Source organism: Aspergillus aculeatinus (genome assembly GCF_003184765.1).
Source record: "Aspergillus aculeatinus CBS 121060 unplaced genomic scaffold BO66scaffold_52, whole genome shotgun sequence".
Classification (NCBI taxonomy): Eukaryota; Fungi; Ascomycota; class Eurotiomycetes; order Eurotiales; family Aspergillaceae; genus Aspergillus; species Aspergillus aculeatinus.
In genome coordinates, this window is record NW_020291521.1 from 214216 (window position 1) to 235841 (window position 21626).

Here is a 21626-nt window from a genome sequence, read left to right on the forward strand (position 1 = left end):
GACTCACCGGGACTTTCTCGGGTGGTGGCGGGGTGAGATCCACTGCCAGCGGGGTGCGAGTCCAGTTCAATGGTGCTGCGGGCTCCGAGGCGTGGGCTGTGTACTCCGCGATGTGTTTTCTGGAGCGCTGCTCCGCGGCGTGGGAGCTGGGCAGGGCTTCTGCCGGCGCGCTCGGGTCTCTGCAGAGCGTGGCCAGCGCTTGCAGGACCACGGCCAGCGCGGTGCTGTCGAGGACTTTGTGGTAGTAGACCACGCACAGGATCGTTTGTGTTCTGGTCACATTTGCCTGGAAGCGCACCAGCGGCATGGGCTCCTCCGGCGGCGTGAGGAACCGGATGGGAAGGTACCGCTGCTGGATGTATTCGTCGGGGTGGAGTGTGTCCATCTCTGGACGCTCTTCGACGCGCAGCATCGGGTATTCAGTCAGGAAGGACGCGGGGGCTGCCTGCACTTCGTATTCATTCTTGGGGATGGGTCGACTCGAGGGGACCACCACACCCGTGAGGAAGGGGAAATGCTGGCAGAGCTGGTCCGTCGCCTGTTTCAGGGTCCTGATCCCTTCCGAGGAGGTGTTGGTGAAGGTCAGGAACCCGAACATGTGGCATGGGGGGAGGATGTGATCGAGATACGTGATCCTGTAGCTCGGGAAGGGATATGGCACATCCGTTGTCGGCGCCCTGTGGACTTCTGTCTTGACTGTCTCGTGAGGGTCCACAGCAGTCTGCTGTGCCGCGACTTCGACGATAAGATGGCGTACAACTTCTGGGCGTAGCAGCTGCCCACAGGAGATTGTGGTGGTTAGCACTTCGTACTGTCCAGACATGACGGTTGCCTGTCTTCATTGCTCACTCACAAAGAATACTTACCGTCGAGAGATCTCCAAACTCCTTCTCTTCCCCTTCGACGATCTTTCTCAGAATCCGTCGCATGATCTTGCCGGATCGAGTCTTGGGCAGATCGTCGACGAGGAACACCTTTCGGGGTACAGCAAAGCGACCGACCCACTTCCCAACGTGCTGCTGTGCCGACTGTCGGAGCTGCGCCTTACTCGCCTCATCCTCGAGGTCATCTCTTGAGCACGCGAACACGACCAATGCCTGTCCGGTCAGTTCATCCTGGGTCCCTACGACGGCAACTTCGGCAAAGGCGCCTGCCAGCATGATTAGCACATTTGCCTTTGTCTGCAGCATTTGATGCATGGGTGATTGCAACGGACCATGGTTCAAGAGAGCGGATTCTATCTCGCCGGTGGAGAGTCGATGGCCCGATACATTGACCACATCGTCCACCCGGCCCAGCACTTTGAAGTATCCGTTCTTGACTCGGATGGCAGCATCTCCAGTCGTCTGGACTTATTTAACTTTCCATATCCCAGTACGTGCCAACTGGCTACAGAAAAAACCAAGGGGGTGGTTGCAGACTCACAAAGTATCCTCTATGCTGCTCGAAGTAAGTCTTCATGTACCGGGCATGGTCCCCCCATACCGTGCGGGCAATGCTGGGCCACGCCTGATCGAAAGCCAGCAAGCCCTCGGATTCACTGTCCCGAATCTCAGCCCCAGATACCGGATCCAACAGAATCGGGCGGAAGCCGAAGAATGGCAGCGCCACGGATCCGGGCTTGATCGGAGTGACCGCGGCCAGCGGGGCAAAGGCATGGCAGCCTGTCTCGGTTTGGAAGTAGGTCTGCGGTCTTTCTTAGCGCTCTTACTTCAGGCGTCTGCATGTCCCCAAAAGTTGAGGAGAAGGAGGAAGGGAGGGCGGAACATACATCCAGAACATGCACCTGCCCAGCAAGAGTATCATAACACCACTGCCAGACATTGGCGGCCAAGGGCTCCCCGATGGAAGCCACCACCCTGAGACGCTCCAGGTTATGCTGCGCCGCCGCAACGTAACCATTCCCGCTCTCCTTCTTGATCAATCGCAGGGCGGTCGGGGCCGTGTAGAAATGCGTCGCCCGGGTGCGCGCGAGGATCTGCCAATACCGGTCATAGGTCGGGAAGGCCGGGGTGCCGTCGAAGAGCACGGTGGTCAGCCCCAGGACCAGCGGCGTGTAGACGAGGTAGCTGTGGCCGGTGATCCAGCCAACGTCACCGGCGCAGAACATGTTGTCGGAGGGCTGCAGATCCAGCACGTACTTCCCGGACACGGCGCAGCCCAGCAGATAGCCCGCCGTCGCGTGCAGCAGGCCCTTGGGCTTCCCCGTCGACCCGGAGGTATACAGCAGGTACAGGGGATCCTCGGCGCCCATGGCCTCGGGCGCGTAGTAGCCGGGCCACCGCGCGCATTCCTCGTGCCACCACGCATCGTCCGTCCGCTGCGACCAGGGCACGGCACTGCCCGTCTTCCGGAGGACGAGGCACTTGCACTTGCACTTGCAGCTGGCGTCACGGTCCTGCAAGCCGGCCACCGCGTCCTCAACGACCCGCTTCATCGGCACGGTCTTCCCGCCGCGCACGCCCTCGTCCACGGTCAGGATCACGCGCGACCGCGCATCCTCCAGCCGGCCGCGCAGCGCCGGGGCCGAAAACCCCGCAAAGACGACCGAGTGCACGGCGCCGATGCGCGCGCACGCCAGCATCGCGACCACCGCCTCCGGGATGTTGGGCATGTACACGGTCACGATCTCCCCCTTGCGGACGCCGAGATCCCTCAGCACCCAGGATAGTCGGCTGACGTCCCGCAGGAGCTCGGCGTAGGTGATCTGCGGCGGCTGCGGCTCGCCGGCCGGGATGTCGGGCTCGTAGACGATGGCGGGCCTGTCCGGGTGGGCGAGCGCGTGGCGGTCGACGCAGTTGTAGCTGGCGTTCAGCCGGCCCCCGAGGAACCACGCGTGGTCGCCAGCTTCCAGGGATCCGTGGCGGGTGGTGTGGAAGGGGTGGTCCCAGTGCAGGCAGGAGGTCGCCATCTCTCCCCAAAAGCGGTCCGGGTCGCGTAGGGACTGTTGGTAGAGGCGGCGGTATTCGCCCAGGTTGGCTAGGTGCGGGGTGGAGGGGTGTTTTCTGGGGGTATCATTTGGCAGTTAGGGTTGGTGCTGGGTTAGGCGGGGCTTGGGGCTGCGTACAAGTTGTATGAGGCTGGCACATCAACCAGGGTGGTGGGCGTGGGCTCGGTGGGTTCGGCCATCGTGGATGGGTGACTGGGATGGTGTGGGCTTGAGTGAGTGTTCATTGAGGTGTGGATTCATTCGTAGAGTAGGAGTAGGAGTAGAGGGCGACTTTTGTGGCCTTAAATACATTTGATCCATAGGTTTTGCAGACGAATGTACTGTATCCATAGGTAACAATAGCCCGTACGGAGTAGTATGTGCACCCCTAGAACGGAACCCTAACTCCACCCCGGCCCAGTCGCCGCCATGGTCATTGCGGTCCCCATCCGTGCGATCGCACATATTTCCTTCGCCAAACATGGAGGTTTGATCTAGGATTCGAGGGCGGTCCTTGATTCTGTGGAGATCACCTCCGAGCAAGAGAGACATATCACACGGCTTCATGGGATCGAGCGTTGGATTGGGTATTGATGGGACATCCGGGGCCGGACCCTCCAAGGATGTAAAGTCACTGTTACTCGCCCTGGATACTCCAACAGAACACAGAGAGCCAGCTGGATTCTCCTCAACTACCCCTCCCTCGAGGACCCGTCGTAGATCTGTCGGGGACTTTTCAAAGTTTGGATCGACACCAGCGTCTATGCAAGAAGCCCTGGTAGAAGATTACAGAATGCAAATGTCGATCCCCTGGAGAGTCTCTTATCGTCTCGGGAGGTGCAGTTTCACGTGGAAGACACACAATGCCGATTCAAGCGGATACTGCAGACCCGGGAGTGGGCCAGGGTCCAGGCAGATTTTATCTCCACAGATCCCGGGAGTCGCACCTCAGAGTGGCTTGGCTTCCAGAACTGGGTGCACGTGGGGCTTGCTGATGGGACTGAACCCCGCATGTGGCCTGAAGATATGCTAGGTGAGCCGAACGCGGCCTCCTTCAGCCTCGACGCGCCTTTGGTTCGTGATGACGTCTCCGAGAGGTGGAAGATGGATGGATTCTGACTACGTCAGGCTAACTGAGAGAACTAAGTTAGGTAGCTATAAGGCCACCAAGATGGGCGGGCGGTGGGTAAGCAGCCTCAGGCAACCAAGGCCCAGGGCCGCCGGCAGTTTGTGTTAGTCCTATCGGAAGCTCCTGGTTCATGTCTTATGTGATGAGGCCTTGTATTCTTAGTGAGTTGTTTTCATTTCTTTTATTTGTGCTTTTCTTTTTTTGCCCTTTCGTCCGACAGATACAGATCGGGATCTCATCTCTTCCTCTTCCCGATCAAGTATAGCCCAAGGCCGATCCGATCATCGGCTGCATGAAAATGAACCCCTCACACTTTCACAAACAGGCCCGTGCTCATCCTGCAGCAGTATGCAAGCCCTTATCACAGGCCGCTAGGCCCGCCAATATTACTCTGGTGATTATAACCCCACCGCATATTGTCAGACCAAGATTCGAATCAAGTGTTCAGCAATTAAATCCTAGAACTCAGGTGGTGTCTCTTTGGCCACTCATTCCCATACGCTTGTAAATGAGAGCCCAAGCTCACGGAAATAAACATACTTAGTAAAGATCTATGCTGCAATATGTGCTGCTCTTCGTCTCGGCAGCATGTGACCAATCACTGAATCAGTGGTGATAGTACATAGAATGTCCTGCAGAGCTTTACCACGCCTATACTTCCCAACGGGACGCATGCATCCTGCATGACGCTCGAGCCGAGTACAAGTTAGCTAGCTAAGTAGAACGCATCCGAAGAAGCATTACAATAGCCGCAGAAATTGGCGAACCGGACAGTCACCACCGCAACAAGTAACATTGGCAATTAGCTAAAGGAACCTCGTTCACCAGGCAAAGCAGTACCGCCACCGCACATCGCACTCCTCCCAGCTCAAGAGTCCTCATCATACGGCGGCAGGAACCCCTCATCCTCAAACAACTCCACCAGATGATACCGCCGCTGGGCCGTGCACAGCATAATCCATCCCTTGACGTAGTCCCGAACCGGCCGCACCAGGTCATCCTTGCCCGCGAAGATCTCATAGACATTCGCGATCACCTGTACAGCACACGAATAGCCCCCGGATCGTCAGCCTAGCCTTATCCCCGTTTCTCCCACCGAGAAAACAGCAACAAAAAAAAAAAAAGAAACAGCGAAACTCACCTTCGGCGCATAATCCACCAACCGCCGCAACACCTCCAAATGCGACATTCCATGCGCCTCGGCGAAATTCGCCACGAAATTCCCCGTCTCCCGGTGGACGACAAACTCCTTGTAGTACGAGAGGATGTCGTTCGTAAAATCGGTGAACAGCACCAGCTCCTGCACCGCCGGGAAGTACCGGATGAGGTGGGTCTCCTCCGGGTACCGCTGCTGGGGCCACAGCAGCGCGACCAGGATCTCGGCCGCCCCGACCTTGGTGCGCAGGAACATGGGCATCAGGCGGGTGGCGGCCGAGAACCGGAAGGCCGACTGCGCCATGTCGTGCTCGATGATGCGGCCGTTGACGTAGTCGAAGAGGGACTTGATGATCGTCGAGTGGCAGTAGGGCCCGTAGTAGCGGGCCAGAGAGCGCAGGTGCGCGTCGAAGTGGCGGAGGAGCGGGTGGCGGTGGTCGTGGTTGAGGGTGAAGCTTGCTCCCCGGTTTGGGTTAGTTGTGCTATGCCTGAACAAAAAGGGGGGGCTTACTTCTGGCAGAAGCAACGGAGCTCGTTCATGAAAAGGGGCGCCGCGTCGTCGACGAGGAACATGTACAGGAACTGCACGGCGCAGAGGACCTGGTTCTCGAAGGGAAGGGAGGTGTATGCTTGGTGTGTGAAGGTGGTTGACATTTTCAGGACTTTCTGGACGGCGGCTTCGAGCTTCGGGCCTAGGTTCAGGCTTTTGAAGTATTTCCAGACGGCTGCTTCGAGTTCCTTGTCTTTGGAGGACGGAGTGGTCCGTTCAAACCGGGTGGCTTCGAGGAAGTCCTTGATTAGGCCTCTGACGACATCTACCTGAGGCGGCCCGTTGATATCGAGACCGTGGTATCCAAAGGTACTCTCTTCTTCAGTGCTCGACATGCTGGAAGTCGGAGGTTGAATGAAAGTGGGTTGTGAACAGAAGAATTGGAGGATAATGCAGAAAGTTGGGTTTTTATAGGGCAAGAAAGGATGAATACGCTGCCGGCAAAGCAATTGAGAGATGTGGTCAGGCCGGGAGGGGAGGGGGGCCATGGTGAGCTGGGTCATCATTCGTCTATTCGGTTCAACAATCATGGCTAATCTTGCTCACTGGCCCTTTTCAATGGTGCCGGAGTAATACGAGTTCCTTCCAGGAATAAATTAGAAAGAAATTCCTTGTACGGCCCAGCTGCCCTCGAAGCTAGGGAAGGTCTGTTCACTTGTGCATGTCGATCTAGTTGCGCACAGCCTGCTCGCGTGCATCTCTGGTAGACAGATCTCACCCAATGGAGTCTGCTTCCTACGTGCTGAAGAAGGGAGATATGACTCTGGATTATGGGAAAGAATAACCAGGAGATGCATTTCATTTGCCTTACCTGTGGGACTGCGAAACATCACCTACATGCAATGTAGTCTAACAACGATCAACCATCATTGCAGCTTCATCCTTCTCAGTCAGTGCGGGAACACTCTGGGTAATATATCTGGATGCTCTGCTCAAGATAACCGATTGCGTGACTTTTAAACCTTAGATTTCCTTGTGCCTATACTGAATTGGCAAACGGAAACCGGAATTGCACTACATCGGCCAGGAACCCCGATGGTGTTTTGGAGTAGCCTCAACACTGGGGTCTGATAAAGGGAGTAAATGCCTCAATTTCCATCTTAGAATTTCCTTATCGCTTGCCCCAGAGCAGCAGTCGGTGGTAAAAAGGCACAGGTGAGCATGGTTCCTATTCGCGAGCTCCGTAGATTGGAAGATGGTGACCTTTGTCGGAGATGGCACAAAGATAGATGGATGATTAGAAAGGAAAAACAAAGGGTAAAAAACAACTAACACTGGATGTCGTACTTAGTACCGTTCGCTGCATGGAGATCAACGTCGATCAGCGCGATTGGGGCTTATTGATTGGGTGCCAGTATTGCACTGGTATCACACCCGTCCCAGCCACTATGTTCCACTGCAGCACGCCACGCCGGAGATTTGGGAATGTGATACAAAAGCTGCCTAGCGCTGTTGTAGGGGGCGTATCAAGTCCCTCGGGCACTATTTGTCCTAGTAGCATAAGCGCTAGGCTCCTGGCCCCGGTAGTACTCCCGGGAGCTCGTTCCCAGCAAGCACCGACTTAACCTACGTGCTGGCAGGTCGGAATCCTGGAAGCTAATTCAGTTGTGCTTCCACTACTAGCGAAAGATGAATTACGTGACGCTTTCTACCGGAGACCCCCGGGGCTGGTGAGGGGGTTAAAGCGAGCTCATATTGGCTCCCGAGTGGGTGACAAAGTGAGGAGTCTATACCTTCAACAACGTGCTTGGCATGCCATTTATACACTTCTTCTTACTGAGAATCGCATGAAAGAAAGGATTGAGAGTTATGATGCTAAATATGATAAAAGCTTTGGGATCATGCAAGTCTAGGGCCAGTGTCCTCGTGTACTTAGGGTTATTTGTAGGCTTTGCCGAAATGAGAACCTTCGCGACAACCAGTGCGTCTCCAAAACGGACCTGCTTTACTCTAGTGTGACTGTTGACAAACATGGTCCCATAGTACCCGGCCAGGTCTAGCTACAACTCTTGGAATATCTGGATACATCTGGTGTCCGGCACACTTCCAAGAACGTCTTCAGTGACTATGACGACATTTGAGACGGCTCGGTAAGGATGGACGGATGATGTAGTTGCTAGACGACACCATCACACGACGCAGCCCAACCTGGTATTCCAAAGGTGAATCTCACCCATAACCAGGGTCGCCTTTGAAGGTGGATACCAAGATACATTGCAGAGTGTCAAGAAAATGAGAGCGTGGAATCAAGCCAATTGCGTCACCCGACTTGATCGGAGGCCAAGGTGCTCGTGGACCCTTGGCACCCAAGGACTTTGACCTGGATACAGTTCTGGCCAGGAGCAGTCTGGCCATTAGAACAGTCCCGTACTGTTGCCACGTTGTTTTCCGATGTGTCAAAAAGCTCCAGTCTAAACCTACGGAGCACGGTGGCGAGGACCAGGTTCAGCCAGCAGTAGGCCATGCTTCGGCGGTATTAGTCAACACATGGAGTCAATGGCATTGGGAACCGTATCCAGAGCACCTACCTGGGACCCAAACACGCCTGACTTCCCTTCGAAAAGGGAACAAGATACCGCTCCAACTCGGGATTTGTCTCCCAACGCTCCGGCCAGAACTCCATCGGTCGCGGGAATATATCTGGGCTCCGGAGGATGAAATGTGTAGACATGCTCACAGGTGTCTATGGCCCAAAAATGTCAGATTTCAAAGGTCCTGCGAACACGATCTGAGTAAATACATACCCCTGGCGGGATTTCCCAGCCGTCGCAGTATAGGATTTCGTCGGGTGCAATGCGGGGGAGACGGGAGGTCACCACGGCCGAAAGTCGCAGGCCTTCTTTGATCACAGCTGACTATTTCACCCTTCGTCAGTGTGTTGGGAGCCAAATGGAAATGGGAGACGGCCACTGCCAAGATACGGTAGCTTCTCCATCTCCTGCCACGAAGGGGTCATCGCGGCGCCTGGAAGGGCTTGTGTGAGTTCATCCTTCAACCTCGCGTGGACTCTGGAATTTCGGAGCACGTGGAACAGGGTTATCGCCATGACCTGGGATGGAGCGTCTGTTTCCGCGACCAGAAGGAATTTGGCTTCGTCGGTTAAACGTGGTAGCGTCGTCTCTGTGCTGGGATGCTTGCCGTCACCCTGGAGGATGCTGGCAAAGATTGATTTGTCCCAGACTTGAGCTTTGCGGGAGTTGAAGAGCTCCGTCATTTGCTCTTCGATTGCCTGTTTGCGATTTATTACTTCATGTGATGTCATCACGCTGCGTTCCATGTAAAGCTCACCTCTTCAACTGGTTTGATATTTCTGTATTGAGCCTGGATCAGGCAGCAAATCCACGCAGGAAAGTACCTCGAAACAGTGTAAAGGAATGGAAGATGCCGTAGTAGGATGAGCGTTTCAAAGATCGAGTTCACCCCCTTCTTCCACATATCCGTCAACACGGGATAATCCAGGGTGTTGAAAGAATAGCGAGAACCGAAGGCAAAGAGCGACACGGTATCAACAGCAAAATTTATGAATAGAGTATGCAACTCAACAGCTGTCCCCTGCTTCATCGCCCTCTCCAGGTGCCAGCATACTGAGTCTATACGCCGTATGATGTCGGGCTCAAAAGCGCGGATCGACTGCTTGGAGAAGAACGAGGCCAGGATGCCCCGACGCGCACGGTGGTGACCATGTCCACTTGCAGCAAAAGTGGTCCCTGGGGCTTGTGCAGAGACAAACCAGCTATACTTCTCTCGTTTGTGCAGAGGGCCAGAATAGAGGGTGTTGTAAAAGTCGGGGTCTTTGATGTGGAGCTCGAAGGGGCTGATCCGCACGACCGGGCCGTATCTCTCATGCATACGTTCAATCTCAAACATGAACTGCCCTTCTTTGACGACATCGAAGTAGAACTCATACCAGCGCGTTGCAGCAGCAAGCTTAGGTCCGGGAAACTTGGCCAAAGGGCTCAAGGCCAATCGGTGGACGAGGGTGCAAAGAATATACGCAAGAAAAGTCCCTCCAAATATTAACAGCAAGTGGGGAGGAGTTAAGAATCTGGACGCTCCCATGAGAAGATTCATGCTGCTCAAGAGAGTAGATATGGAATGACCCAAGGGCTAGTAGAACTAGACGGTGGCGCACTAGTTGAGATCCTCGGGTAATGAGGTATTTTGATGACTTGGTGTTTAGAAATAGATTATAATTATTGTTCAAAAGAGCAGGCAATCAATACGCCATTATGAGCTATCTGTTCCCCGACATGTCTTATAGTGCCTAAGTACGGACATTTGAACGAGATGTAAATCAAGCCCTACCAAGGAAATGAGGAAATGATGGGTCATTTTGAGCAAAGCTTACTTTCTACGGCAAGCTACTCGTGCCAATTTGCAATAACCCAATTTCCATAGTATTTCTCTATATAGTAAAGGGTAACATGTGTTCACCGCTTGACTGACCGCCTTCTTCTAAACTGACCCTAATGTAAAAATTATATACAAGATTCCCTAATAAAGGACCCTAATGTAACAATATTTTCGGCCTAAAATACCCTAAGACCCTAATAGCCCTAATAATCCTAATGTAACTTATAATTGTGTAATTTTGTTTAAATTAGGCAGCTTGGAAGGCTAAAACAGTATTGTCGGCAGAATTGGGTTATTGCAAATTGGCACGAGTAGCCCACCGTACTTTCATACTCCAGGGCCGGGCGGGCAAGCGGTGTTGCGGGCGGTGGCATGCCGGTTTCCATGCGTAAATGGAGCTTCTCCTGCCAAATACACACCGTAGCGGTAACTGTCTATCAGAGGTAGCCGCCAACTCTTCAAATTAGTGAGTCTAATTCTAGGCGAAGCACTGAGGGTTTCCCTATCTATAACTAAATCCCTAGATATTCTCGTTTAGCATACCATCAGAACTCCCTCATGTACGACGAGATTTAGAATTTTCAGAGGCGGAAGGTATTGTTATTACCAATACGGGTGGTATGGGGAAGAGCCAGTCTCATCATCATCTATCTGCTGTGGCTAGATCTAGAAGTTCTGCTGGTGTTGACTAAATCAAAGGTTGCCGAAGGCACCTTGTGCATGCCGTTTCGACCTAATCTTCTTACATACCGGTACAACTGTAACGCCTTAGGATCTTGGTTGGTCTTAAGAGCATAATACCCTCCGTGGCCACCAATTTCACAATTCCCTGAAGTTAATATGCAGCCACATTTGAATAGTGTCTCATAAAAGACCTGTAATATAGATACATTCTCTATTTGGAGCAATACCTCTTTCATATATGTTATATATACCTAGTGTATATAATAACAGATCTACTGATTGCTTCCAGCAGTGGAGCGCGAAGAATTGTGAAATTTGTAGTCACGGAGGGTATTGAAGTTGATTATACTGTACACGTGAAGGATGGGTTTAGGTGGATGGCCTAGCTCATATTGCATTAGGCTTAGGGGAGTGGGTCTAGAGCTGTAGGGTGTCAGTAAGTCATAAAACATAAAATGATTAACTTTGGAGGTGATACAAAATACTGTAATACCAGGTGGCTACAGTACCTACAGGTATCTGAGAAGTGCCTTCGGCACCTGGAAGGCAGTGGGTGTTCTCAGTTGGGTATGGGTTGCACCCTGGAGCCCTAAGTTCTCCTCCTCTGATTCTTACTCTCGGATGGACCCCCCCACTACGTCCATACTCTTTAGACTATTAAGCAGTTCTCACTCAGTCACGAACAGGTTCGTTTCCAAATTGTTGTAACTCCAGCGGTACAGTACATTGCCTTGCACCAGTACCACTGCTTCCTTCTCTATATGTACAGTACTACTAAACTCCGACCGGGTTTCAACACCGACGAACTTCGAACATCTAAAGTGTTCAATCTGGGTACGTGATCTTCCTACACTTCTCATTCACCAATGTCCAACAACACGAGAGCCTCAACCTCTATAGTCAATATCTCATTCCAAGTCCGACAACCTGTACCTGGCGCAACTGGATGCAGTCTGCTTCGACTATGTCCCAATGGATCCTAGAAAGGGTCAACCGATATCTAACCAATCTCGATCGAAACGTGCCTATCCACTCCAAAGACGACAAAGTTCCTTACGTCGCTGACATCCAGCTGCATCGCTGGATCCTCGTTCACGCCGGCGTACCTCTGCTCATCCACCAACTCTACGCATCTACGACCGGCAACAACCTCAGCCCGATGGCAGCTTTCGTCTTCTACCTCTCCGCGTTCGCAATATTCCTCGCGCGTGAGTTCCGCCTGACAAGGACCTTGGGCCAGGCATACGGATTCTTTGACGGCGACGGACACGCGCGAGATCGCGTGCGCGACTTCGGTCCGCGGAAGGCGATCAGCTCGATGCTGCTGGCCGCGCTCCTCCGCCCGCTCATGAAGATCTGCCTGACGTACACCATGGACGACCTGCCGGCATCGACGGATTGGGCGTGGCTCCTCCCTCAGGTCACGGTGTATGGCATCGTGGTCGACTTCTGGTACTACTGGAGCCATCGCCTCGCGCATGAGGTCCCCGCCCTCTGGAGATTCCACCGCACGCACCACCTGACCAAGCACCTGAACGCGCTGCTGACGGGGTACGCCGACGACGCGCAGGGGCTCGTGGAGATCGCGGGCCTGCCCCTGGTCGCCCACGGCACGATGACGCTGCTGGGCCTGCCGATGGGCTTCTACGCCTGGTACCTGGCCGACTGCTACGTGACCTTCACCGAGGTCTTCGGGCACAGCGGCGTGCGGCTGCATGTCTCGTCGCCCAGCGGCCTCACGTGGCTGATGCGGCGGTTCGAGGCCGACCTCGTCGTCGAGGATCACGACCTGCACCACCGATCCGGGTGGCGGCGGTCGAGCAACTACGGCAAGCACACGCGCATCTGGGACCGGGTGTTTGGCACCTGCCGGGCCAGAGTGGAGGGGATAGTCGATAATATCGATTATCAGAATCGAGCGGAGATCCCTGTATTGTAGATTGGTCAAAAGCATATACAGCATCATGGAGGGAATGGTCATTCTGAATGCCACATAGCGTATCGAGCAACCGAATGCAGGGAAATCCGAGTGGAACACAACCAAGAATAAAACATCTCGTAAAATCGAAACCCTTGCTTGGCGGGTGGGGGAGGCCGATGGCCCAGTCTCTATGTTCCGGATCAGGTTTCCGCAGGTTGCCAGATCTGTCCTTGTCTTTTTGTTCCTGCCATTGTCGCTATTCGCGCCGGGAAGCAAAGACACTATCGGAGTTGATGCAACATTACACTCTGTTGAACCACTCATTCTCTGATAATCCAGTCGTATGGACTCTTTTGATCCCTGTTTCGTGTAGCCTTGCTTGAGGTTACCGTAGTTCCTAGGTAGCAGTAAGAGTAGTGTAGTAGATTGGGTGGGTAAATGTGACATGTGTAGACTATTCCACAGTACGGCGTACAGGTAGTCGACACAGCGTTCTTATTTGAGGATTCAAGTTCAATAACGAGCCTTCCAAAGGCTGGAAACAGAGCGAACCAGAGAAGATCCCGTTATCTCCACATGCCAGGCCAAAGCAGACTGTCAGAAGTCAAAGGGGCAAGTATGCAAGTCCCGAAGGTCTAAGAAACCTTATCCATTACGAGGTATCGGAAATGAAATGTAAGGAAATCAAAAAAGAAAACACCTTGGAAACCGCAAAACAGAATTCAGGGGGTAAAATGTAATTTAATTCGTCTATTACCTGATCTGAAACCTTGCACTGGGAGTTGGCTGAATCAGGCTGTCTGGTTTGCTATTTGCTCCCGCAGTCAATCAAATGCAATTGTGACTAAAGGTAAAGGACATGAACGGTTATGCCTCTGTGACAGGTCAGATTCCTTCCGTCTGCCGGGTTTGGTAGAGCTTAATACGCCTGCTACTGACATATGACAACTAACCATTGACTTCTTCGGCTAGGAGTAACGGCAGCACAATCCGAACTGTATCATCCATTGAAAATACATGCCCGGCCCTCTTCTCCTTCAATCTTGTATAGCCAAGGCTCGCACAGCCAAGAATACAACCCAATGGCCACCGAAAACGATAAAGGCATCACCCACAAGCTTCTGGAGAAGTTGTCCACGACAAGGTTTGCCTGCTCGTCTTTAGAACGCCTGGGCAGCTATCTTGGATTCGTGTACCGTGGCCATCTCCGTCGTGCGCTGGACACCGGAGCCGTGACCGTGATCATCAAGCATAATGCCGGCCATGCCGCAAGGATGGAAGAATTCCAGCTTCCAGAGAATCGAGGCGTATGCAGCTGAGCTGAGCCCCAAGCCAGTGTCAAAGCGTTATATCTAACTCATGCTGCTAGTCCCGAGAAAGCGAAATCCTGCTTGCCTTTGCACAAACGCCCAATCCCGTTCCACCCTTCACATTCAAAAGCACCACCGTGCGAACCGCAGCGATACACGAGTTCAGAGCACGGGAGAACACTCTGTTGATTGAGGACATCCCCGGCTCCATCACCTTCCTCCAGCTGTTCACCACCTTCTCATTGCGATCTTACCTCCTGGGCCCGTCCCGGTCGTCCCTCGGGTTGAGCCTCGGCGCCTGGCTCGGCAAATTCCATTCCAGCACCCTGGACCGAGCCAATTTGCCGGAAATTGTGGCCTCGAATGAAACCGTCCGCCGTTTGATATGGGAGTATAACGAGAGGAATCTACGCCAGAACATCGAGGCCTATCCGGATGTTTTGAAAACAGATGAGCAGCCGAGGATGCGGGCAGCTGTCGAGGCGTAGCTCAAAAGGACCGACGGAGGAGATACTGGAATCACGCACGGTGACTTCCATGTTATGAAGTACGCGTCCTCAACCCCAGTAGAATGCTTTTTTTTGTTAACTATAAAACCAGTGTCCTCCTCTCACCCGGCCTGTTTTCATCCACACTCGTCCCCGTCGACTGGGAATCCTGTCATTTCGGCTGCCAGACGCTGGATGTGGCTCAGATGATCAGCAACCTCTACGTCGTCGATCGCCTGGGCGGCATCAATGGGCCCAGGAACGTCATGTACGGGTTTATTGATGGATATCACGAGACCCGGCGTCTGGACGAAGAGCTAGTATGGCATACGGTCGTCTGCGTGGGGGTGCTGATCCTTTGCACTCCGTACACGATGGTCCTGCCAGGCAGAGATGTGCGGGAGATCCTGCAAGCCGGGGCGGATTTCCTCATGAGAGGATTGGCCAAGGATCGGGGGTGGCTGGAAACTAGCGCGTTGGGTGTTTTGTTGGACAAAATCTGAAATGTTACCTCTAGATTGGAGGGCGGTACACAGAACCACTCCAAGAATATACACATGCACTCTTTACCCATCTCTACCGAGAAGAAGCTATCATTGCCTTATAAGGCTTATCCCTCCCATCAGGTATTCAGTTGAGGGCCCACACCTATCAAGATGGTTTTAGGACGCTTGAACCCCTACCCGTGCGAATAGAAGGTCCTTGAGACTCACTAATGAATCGCTTGCGTCTTCATCGACTCTGCACGAGAGAGAGCTCCCTGAACACATAGCTCGAACTCTCTTAGTAGGTAGTAACCTATGGTCGTCAGCCCGTATCAGCATAATCAAGGATTATGTAATCTACCTCAATCAAGCTGCTCGACTACTACCAGCAGTAGGAAACCGAATTCAGCCATTTCCCTAGCCATCCCTTGCGTCTGACTGCAGCTCGTTGGTCGGTAAGTTGTGATACCTAGTCATGAAGCAGTTCCCCTTTCGGCTACCTGTCGTAATCGCCCACACCAGATAGACCCAATTCATGCCTACCCAAGCATCAACGCGATAGGTGACATCTGCTGTGTTGTAAACTGGAACTTGAACTGGCCTAATCCCTCCGCATTTGGATTGGCGGCTGTCTTCCGGTCCCGTCTTGAGCTGGCGTACCGTACCGTCCTGGATGTCTTATCCGGATCCCATCCCTGATTGACATCGGTTCCAGTTCGTTGGGTCGGATGCCTTATCCGCAAATGAAGGATAATGACCCCTTCGTGGCGAGGGAATCATACCACCCTCTGAGCCCCACCGGTGGTCGTATCAACGAGTAAAATATGTAGGTATGGTCAGTTTTGAGCGGAGACATGCAATTTGACATGTCGACTATGAACAGAAACGAGCCAGATTGTCGAACGATCATCGCGATTGTCGCTTGTCGAATTTAGGGCTTGACGATTTGGGATCGACACCTCCATTGAAGGGAAAAATACATGATAGAGGCAACCGCGCAAGTTTTGGGAAGTCACTACTCCGTACCATCATAATCGATCAGAGCTTCGAGAGCTAGAACTTTCGAATAAACAAATAGAGAGCCTCGAAAATCATCCTTAGGGTCAGTAATCTGTAGGCTTACGGTCATCCAGAGTAAAGTCTGTGCTCCCATATTGCTCCACCGATATTTCGTGTGATGGATCCGGCAACGCTGTACGGAGTAGACCGCACGCTCAATCACAACCAAGGCTCTTTCATCTGCAATCCCAGGTCTGTGATAGATTGGCAAGTTGAGTGTGGAAAGACCAGAGAGCGAGTCAACCATGAAGTGAGGAGAAGAAGGGTGTAACCTCTCCTCGACCCGCGTGAAACTCTGCGCCAGTCCTGCCTGTTCCCAGACAGGATGGCCAGCAGCGGAACCTTGTAAATACCGGCTCTGCTCCTCGACAATCGGAGGTCGGAGAACTCATCGAGATGGCCAGGTACAACTTTAACGACGCGGAGGCCTGACAGAACCGGTAATGGGCGCGGCGGGGTCGAGAAATCAGCTGTCGGTTCACAATTGGCTGTATCCACTTGACTATTGACCCGTGGAGCTTATTTATCCCCTCGCATCAAGACGCATCCCACATCAAGTGGAAATCAAGTGCATCGGTAGGTGCCGCCCCAATTGCTCGCCGAATGCAGGCTGATTGCCGCACGCGAGGTAGCCATGCCCCCGGTGTAATCAACACCTCACTGTAGGAGACGTTGCATATGAGTATTTCCGTCGGGAGTAAGTCTATGACTCAGCGCAAAGTGTACCCCTGAACTGGCCTATCTTCGTACATGATACGGCAGTCGTGAGGGTGATTGCGCCTCTGTTGCCCACTTCTTGCAGCTATCGGAGTCCCTTATTTCGGAACATTTCACTGCCTCACGTAATGTTTTGGAGATGATAGTGAACCACTAGGCTGACTGCTTTGGTAATGGGCGTAGTTCAACTTGCCGCTTTTTTCAGATACCATAACGCGGCCTTATGTGTTTGATAACTTAGATTGAGTGATTCACAATGGCTGAGTAGGAAATGTGATGCATTAACCAAAACACTACAATCCATCTCTGTTGCATCCTCTCTGGTAGAAGAAGTAACCCCCCCCCCCAACTCATAGCAGCCACAGCAGTGAGGCACTAGGCGTCGACTTCTGACTACTCTCATGCATTTCTCGGTCAGTAAAAGATTCCGAGAATAAGCATGAACAAGCCAAGCGGTCTGTACTGCGCGTTGTCGCTCGTGACCGCGAGCTTTCTCAGCGCCTTCGACTCGACAGTTTTCCCACCGGCAATTGCCGTAAGTCACACATTCTATGGCCCCCCGGAATTCGGCCAGTATCTTCATTCTCATAACCCGTTGCAGACGATAGCCAAAGACCTAGGCGGGAGTACGACGACCACATTCTGGATCGGCACGGCCTACATCCTGCCCTCGGCCTCGCTGCAGCCGTTCGTCTGCGAGCTGTCCCACCGCTACGGCCGCCGGCCATTCCTCCTCATCTCGACGTCCTTCTTCGCCGTGGGCTCGATCGTCGGCGTCGTCGCCCGCACGATGCCCGGGATCATCGCCGGCCGGGCGATCCAGGGCATCGGCGGGGCGGGGTTCATCACCCTGCCGACGGTGGTGATCACCGATCGGTTCCCCGCCAGCCAGCGCCCACTGTATACGTCCCTGATCCAGATATTCTCCGCGTTGGGCATGGCCATGGGCCCCGTGGTCGGGGGCCTGATCTCGCAGTATGCCCACGATGATGGGGATGGGCACGGCGGCTGGCGGTGGATCTTCTATGTCAACTTTCCCCTCTGCGCCGTGGGCTATCTGGCCATCTTGCTGACGCCGTGGCCGCCGCATAGCAATTCTCGTCGACCTGTTGACTGGGTCGGGTGCGTCCTGTTTACCTCCAGCCTCGTGTCGCTCATGCTGGGCATCACGTGGGGAGGGACGTTGTATGAATGGAGTAGCGTCAACGTGTTACTCCCTCTGTGTCTGGGGGCGGCCGGTCTGGTCTGTACCGTGGGGTGGGAGCTCTGGGGGTCCGCCGCGCCGTTTCTGCCCGCCGAGATGCTGCGCAACGGTTCTTCCCTCGCGTTATATCTCGGGACAATTCTCCAAGGGACTTCAGTAAGTTGCTACCCCCCCTCCCCCATTTCGTGCCCTAGCTCATAAAGACTCACTGATGACGAGCGTAGCTGCATGGCTGTTTCTACCACATCTCCTCCTACCTGGAGGGAATCAGGCACGAGACCCCGAACATGGCCGGGGTAGGGTTACTCGCCATCCTCTCGACGCTGATCCCCGCCAGCCTGACCGCGTCATGGGTGGCCACGAAGACGGGCCGCCTCCGCGAACTGATGTGGTGCGGCTGGGTGGTCACCATCACCGCCACCGCAACGCTATGCGTGTTGACCGCGCACAGCCCGACGGGGACCTGGGTCGGCATCCTCCTCGCGCTGGGCGTCGGCCACGGGTTCCTGCTGAACAGCCAACTGTTCCTGGCGCAGGCGACGGCGCCCGCGTCGCACGCCGCCTACGCCAGCTGTCTCTACAATACCTTCCGGACCGTCGGGTTCGCGCTGGGCGTGGTGGTCGGCGCCACGGTGTTGCAGAATCTAATGGCGCGGTCGTTGCGGGACTCGGGCTTTTCGGCGGATACGGCCAGGCGCCTGGCGGATGATCTCGGGAATCTGTATTACCTGGCGGCGGGGAAGTCGGACCCGGGGACCGCGCGGCTGGTGGTCGATGCGTATCTGGATGGGTTCCATGGGATCTTTGCGGTTTTGGCGGGACTCGGGGGGGTGGGACTCCTCGCCTCGCTGCCGGTTACAGGCCGTCGGAAGGGCTCTGGTGGTGCGTCTGCGCTGTATTCACTAGAAACAGCTCCAGCGCGCGGTTGAGTGTGGAGATTTATGAGGAAGTCTGTGGTCGTACAACAGGAGATGTGGTTTGTGAGGACGTAATCCCGAAGCTCTCTGTCTTCCCTTCTCCTTTCCTTATTCTATGACTATAAGCCACTAGTACTCGACTCTTCCTTTTTCTCCCCAGTCCCTCCACCAGCCAGTCGTCGTATAAGAAATCCCAAGCCGTCGCTCGGTCCTCAGAGTTCCACTGCAGGGCCCTTTCGAGCCAGCGCACAAACCTTTCTCCGTCTTTCCCTTCTATATTCCCGGCTAGACTCCTGAGAGTAATCTCTGGAATTGGTACGACTCCTGTCCAACAGTCTAAATAGTCCCAGAAGGCCGAGCTGAGGGGTCTCTGCCCCAGGAATTCAAAAGGCGGAGGGCCTGACAAAGCGCCCCTTAGCGGGTCCAGCAGGGCCGGTACTTGGACCTTTCCCAGTGTTTACTTATGTAGCCAAGGGCCTGTTCAAGCAAGGATGTATGGAAGTTGTGATTAACCCGCAGTGCGGTACCAATACACGCAAACTAAGCAATGTATAGAAAGATGATATACAGGTAGATGGTGAGCCCTCCATCTTTTTACTTTTGGTACATAATAGTATCTCATCAAAGGATTTACAAGATAGACCCCAAATAGCCCCCAAATAGCCCAAATATAAGAATAATAAAAGATATATCCCAAGGAAGAACCCTGATTGGAACACCTCCAGTCTTTAACAAGACTAATAACTCAAAGAATCCTGATATAGAAAGACCAAACGGTAGTTATGCTTTACAGAGAAAATCTGGAGAAATATAGTAGGAATACAGTATCTGTGACGGCGGCCTGCGGCCTTGCCTGAGGCTGCTCGCTCACCGGTGGGCCGAGCTTCTTCCTCTCAGATAGCTTAGCCTGACGTGGTCGGATTCAAGCATCTTCCACCCCTCTGAGGCGTCATCAATTTGTATAGAACGGGCGTTTAGTACCCACTGGAAATTCACTTTTATGTCCTCCAAGAAGTTGGGGTGGCGTGCATTGGTGCCGCATCGCGTGTGAAGAACAACTTCCCAGTTGACATGGCTGTCTAAGCACGCATCTTCCAGCTTGAGCAAGTAGGCTGCCACTGCAGCTGCTCAAAAGCGTTCACGCAACCTCTCATGGGCCTGTTTCCACAGCCGTGGAACCACCGTTCAAAACACCTTTCTTATGTATCGTCTTTTCCCAAATTAGATATTGACGTAGACCTATGGTCGAAATCTGCAGCCGGGGGAGCTTCCCCCTCCTCCGCTGCCCAGCTAAGTCCAAGTTATGTGACTACTCTCACAAAAGAACAATTAGGTTACTTAAAATCAGTAGTCGTCACCCTTACTCAAGCTCTCGTAGGGTTGCGAAGCTAGCGCTTCTGCGAATCAGTCCGCTGTCCCTCTTGATATACCAACAACACCAATGCCAGAAGGTTAGGTAACATGTCGACATCAGACTCAGTGTAAGGGCTATGAACTGAAGCCATCTCATCCACAATTGAAGGCAGGTACCGGCTCACAGATTTTGCATCTCATCCCAACCCTTCAAATCCGTATTTACCCTGATCCCTGAGAGTCTGAGCGCATCACATTACAGCTACCTCACAGCGCCACCCCAACAACTCTGAACCCCCCAAACAGCCCCCTGTCACTTTCTACTCCCCACCCCACCCCTCCAACCTCGCCCCCTCCACCGCCGCAGCATACCGGCGCGTCGTCGCCGAATAGAACAGATTCCCCGCCAGGCTGCGCACGACCACCCAGTAGCTGTACGTCAGCAGCGCCGTCCGGAGGCCGAAGGGCGCCAGCTCGAGCGCCAGATTCGGGACCACCGTCTCCAACAGGCCCTTGGCGCCCGTGTAGCAGGAGGCCCCCGGCGCGCCGTAGTAGACGCCCACGCTGCTGGTAAAGAGCACCGTGCCCGTCTTCCGGGCGCGCATGAGCGGCAGAAAGGCGCGGGAGACGTTCAGCGGGCCGAAGGCGTTGGTGCGGAGGGCGTTGATGAGGAAGGGCTCACTGCACGGGAGGAAAGAAATATTAGGCACGGGGAATTTAGAGTATTGGGAGAAGCCCAGTGAAAGGCGTACGAGATCTCTTCGACAATGCCCATGTCGATGTAGCCGGCGTTGTTGACCAGTACGTCGACCTTGCCGTAGATTTGCCAGATCTCGCGCGCCCGGGTATCCAGCTCTTCTTGCGGATGGCAGACATCGAGCTCGTATACAGTCGCACCGGCCGCTTTGAGGGCAGCCAGACGGTCGGTACCGCTCAGATTATCGCGCGCGCGGGCGGTTGCGATCACTTGGTCACCCTGTAGGCCGTGGGGATTGGATTAGGGTTTTCTGTGCGCTGAGGTTGAGGGATTGGGGATGGATGGATGGACCTACCTGGGCGAGAATGGCGGGGACAAGGGCTTCACCCAGGCCGGAGGAGCAGCCAGTGACCACCCAGGTAAGAGGTTGGCTTGACATGGTCGCAAAGATTTCGAGGAGAGTCAATGAGTAGAAGAAGCAGAAATTGGCTGAATTGGGGGATGATTGAGGTGATCAACCAGAAGAAAAGATGGGAGGGGTAGGTTTGACTGCTAGCAAACAAATGGCGCAGTTGACCGTTCGCCCCCATCTTCGCCAGAGATGTGCAATTGAGAGTATAGGAAGGGCCAATGCCTTCACTAGTGTAGTTAGCGGCTGTGCTAAATCCGCCTGTG

At 53.9% G+C, this 21626-nt stretch overlaps 8 protein-coding genes across 8 annotated transcripts; 4 read left to right on the forward strand and 4 right to left on the reverse strand.

Moving 5' to 3' along the window:
- Positions 1–845: 845 nt before the first annotated feature.
- On the reverse strand, positions 846–3025 carry BO66DRAFT_460390 (acetyl-coenzyme A synthetase; the record flags this gene model as incomplete). The annotated part of the gene is made up of 4 exons (XM_025652296.1): positions 846–1150; positions 1217–1346; positions 1426–1686; positions 1772–3025. Coding segments are annotated over 4 exons (1950 nt in total), but the record flags the coding sequence as incomplete, so codon positions are not given.
- A 205-nt stretch (positions 3026–3230) lies between these two features.
- BO66DRAFT_394797 (uncharacterized protein) lies at positions 3231–4014 on the forward strand. The gene has a single exon (XM_025648072.1). The coding sequence runs from the start codon at positions 3495–3497 to the stop codon at positions 3960–3962; it is 468 nt and encodes a 155-aa protein (XP_025500097.1). The 5' UTR covers positions 3231–3494; the 3' UTR covers positions 3963–4014.
- A 912-nt stretch (positions 4015–4926) lies between these two features.
- On the reverse strand, positions 4927–6098 carry BO66DRAFT_460395 (terpenoid synthase; the record flags this gene model as incomplete). The annotated part of the gene is made up of 3 exons (XM_025652297.1): positions 4927–5094; positions 5200–5695; positions 5725–6098. The coding sequence occupies 3 exons, from the start codon at positions 6096–6098 to the stop codon at positions 4927–4929; spliced, it is 1038 nt and encodes a 345-aa protein (XP_025500098.1).
- Positions 6099–7892: 1794 nt separating this feature from the next.
- On the reverse strand, positions 7893–10490 carry BO66DRAFT_414520 (cytochrome P450; the record flags this gene model as incomplete). The annotated part of the gene is made up of 8 exons (XM_025649473.1): positions 7893–7911; positions 8070–8228; positions 8292–8446; positions 8508–8614; positions 8674–8992; positions 9052–9770; position 10229; positions 10437–10490. 8 exons carry the CDS (start codon positions 10488–10490, stop codon positions 7893–7895), a joined length of 1533 nt encoding a protein of 510 aa, XP_025500099.1.
- A 1217-nt stretch (positions 10491–11707) lies between these two features.
- Positions 11708–12739, forward strand: BO66DRAFT_460401 (sterol desaturase family protein; the record flags this gene model as incomplete). The annotated part of the gene is made up of 1 exon (XM_025652298.1): positions 11708–12739. The coding sequence occupies exon 1, from the start codon at positions 11747–11749 to the stop codon at positions 12737–12739; it is 993 nt and encodes a 330-aa protein (XP_025500100.1). The 5' UTR covers positions 11708–11746.
- A 1064-nt stretch (positions 12740–13803) lies between these two features.
- Positions 13804–15022, forward strand: BO66DRAFT_442304 (uncharacterized protein; the record flags this gene model as incomplete). Its single annotated transcript, XM_025651415.1, has 3 exons — positions 13804–14028; positions 14091–14515; positions 14632–15022. 3 exons carry the CDS (start codon positions 13804–13806, stop codon positions 15020–15022), a joined length of 1041 nt encoding a protein of 346 aa, XP_025500101.1.
- A 2197-nt stretch (positions 15023–17219) lies between these two features.
- Positions 17220–19241, forward strand: BO66DRAFT_414522 (MFS general substrate transporter; the record flags this gene model as incomplete). The annotated part of the gene is made up of 4 exons (XM_025649474.1): positions 17220–17315; positions 17382–18140; positions 18209–18814; positions 19191–19241. The coding sequence occupies 4 exons, from the start codon at positions 17220–17222 to the stop codon at positions 19239–19241; spliced, it is 1512 nt and encodes a 503-aa protein (XP_025500102.1).
- Positions 19242–20574: 1333 nt separating this feature from the next.
- On the reverse strand, positions 20575–21595 carry BO66DRAFT_381863 (NAD(P)-binding protein; the record flags this gene model as incomplete). Its single annotated transcript, XM_025645977.1, has 3 exons — positions 21307–21595; positions 21007–21230; positions 20575–20935 (listed from the first exon to the last, which is right to left on the reverse strand). Exons 1-3 carry the CDS (start codon positions 21388–21390, stop codon positions 20575–20577), a joined length of 669 nt encoding a protein of 222 aa, XP_025500103.1. The 5' UTR covers positions 21391–21595.
- Positions 21596–21626: the final 31 nt, after the last annotated feature.

Excerpts from the sequence above, each read along its gene's own strand:
- BO66DRAFT_394797 (XM_025648072.1), top strand. The coding sequence starts at position 3,495 with ATGGGATCGAGCGTTGGATTGGGTATTGATGGGACATCCGGGGCCGGA.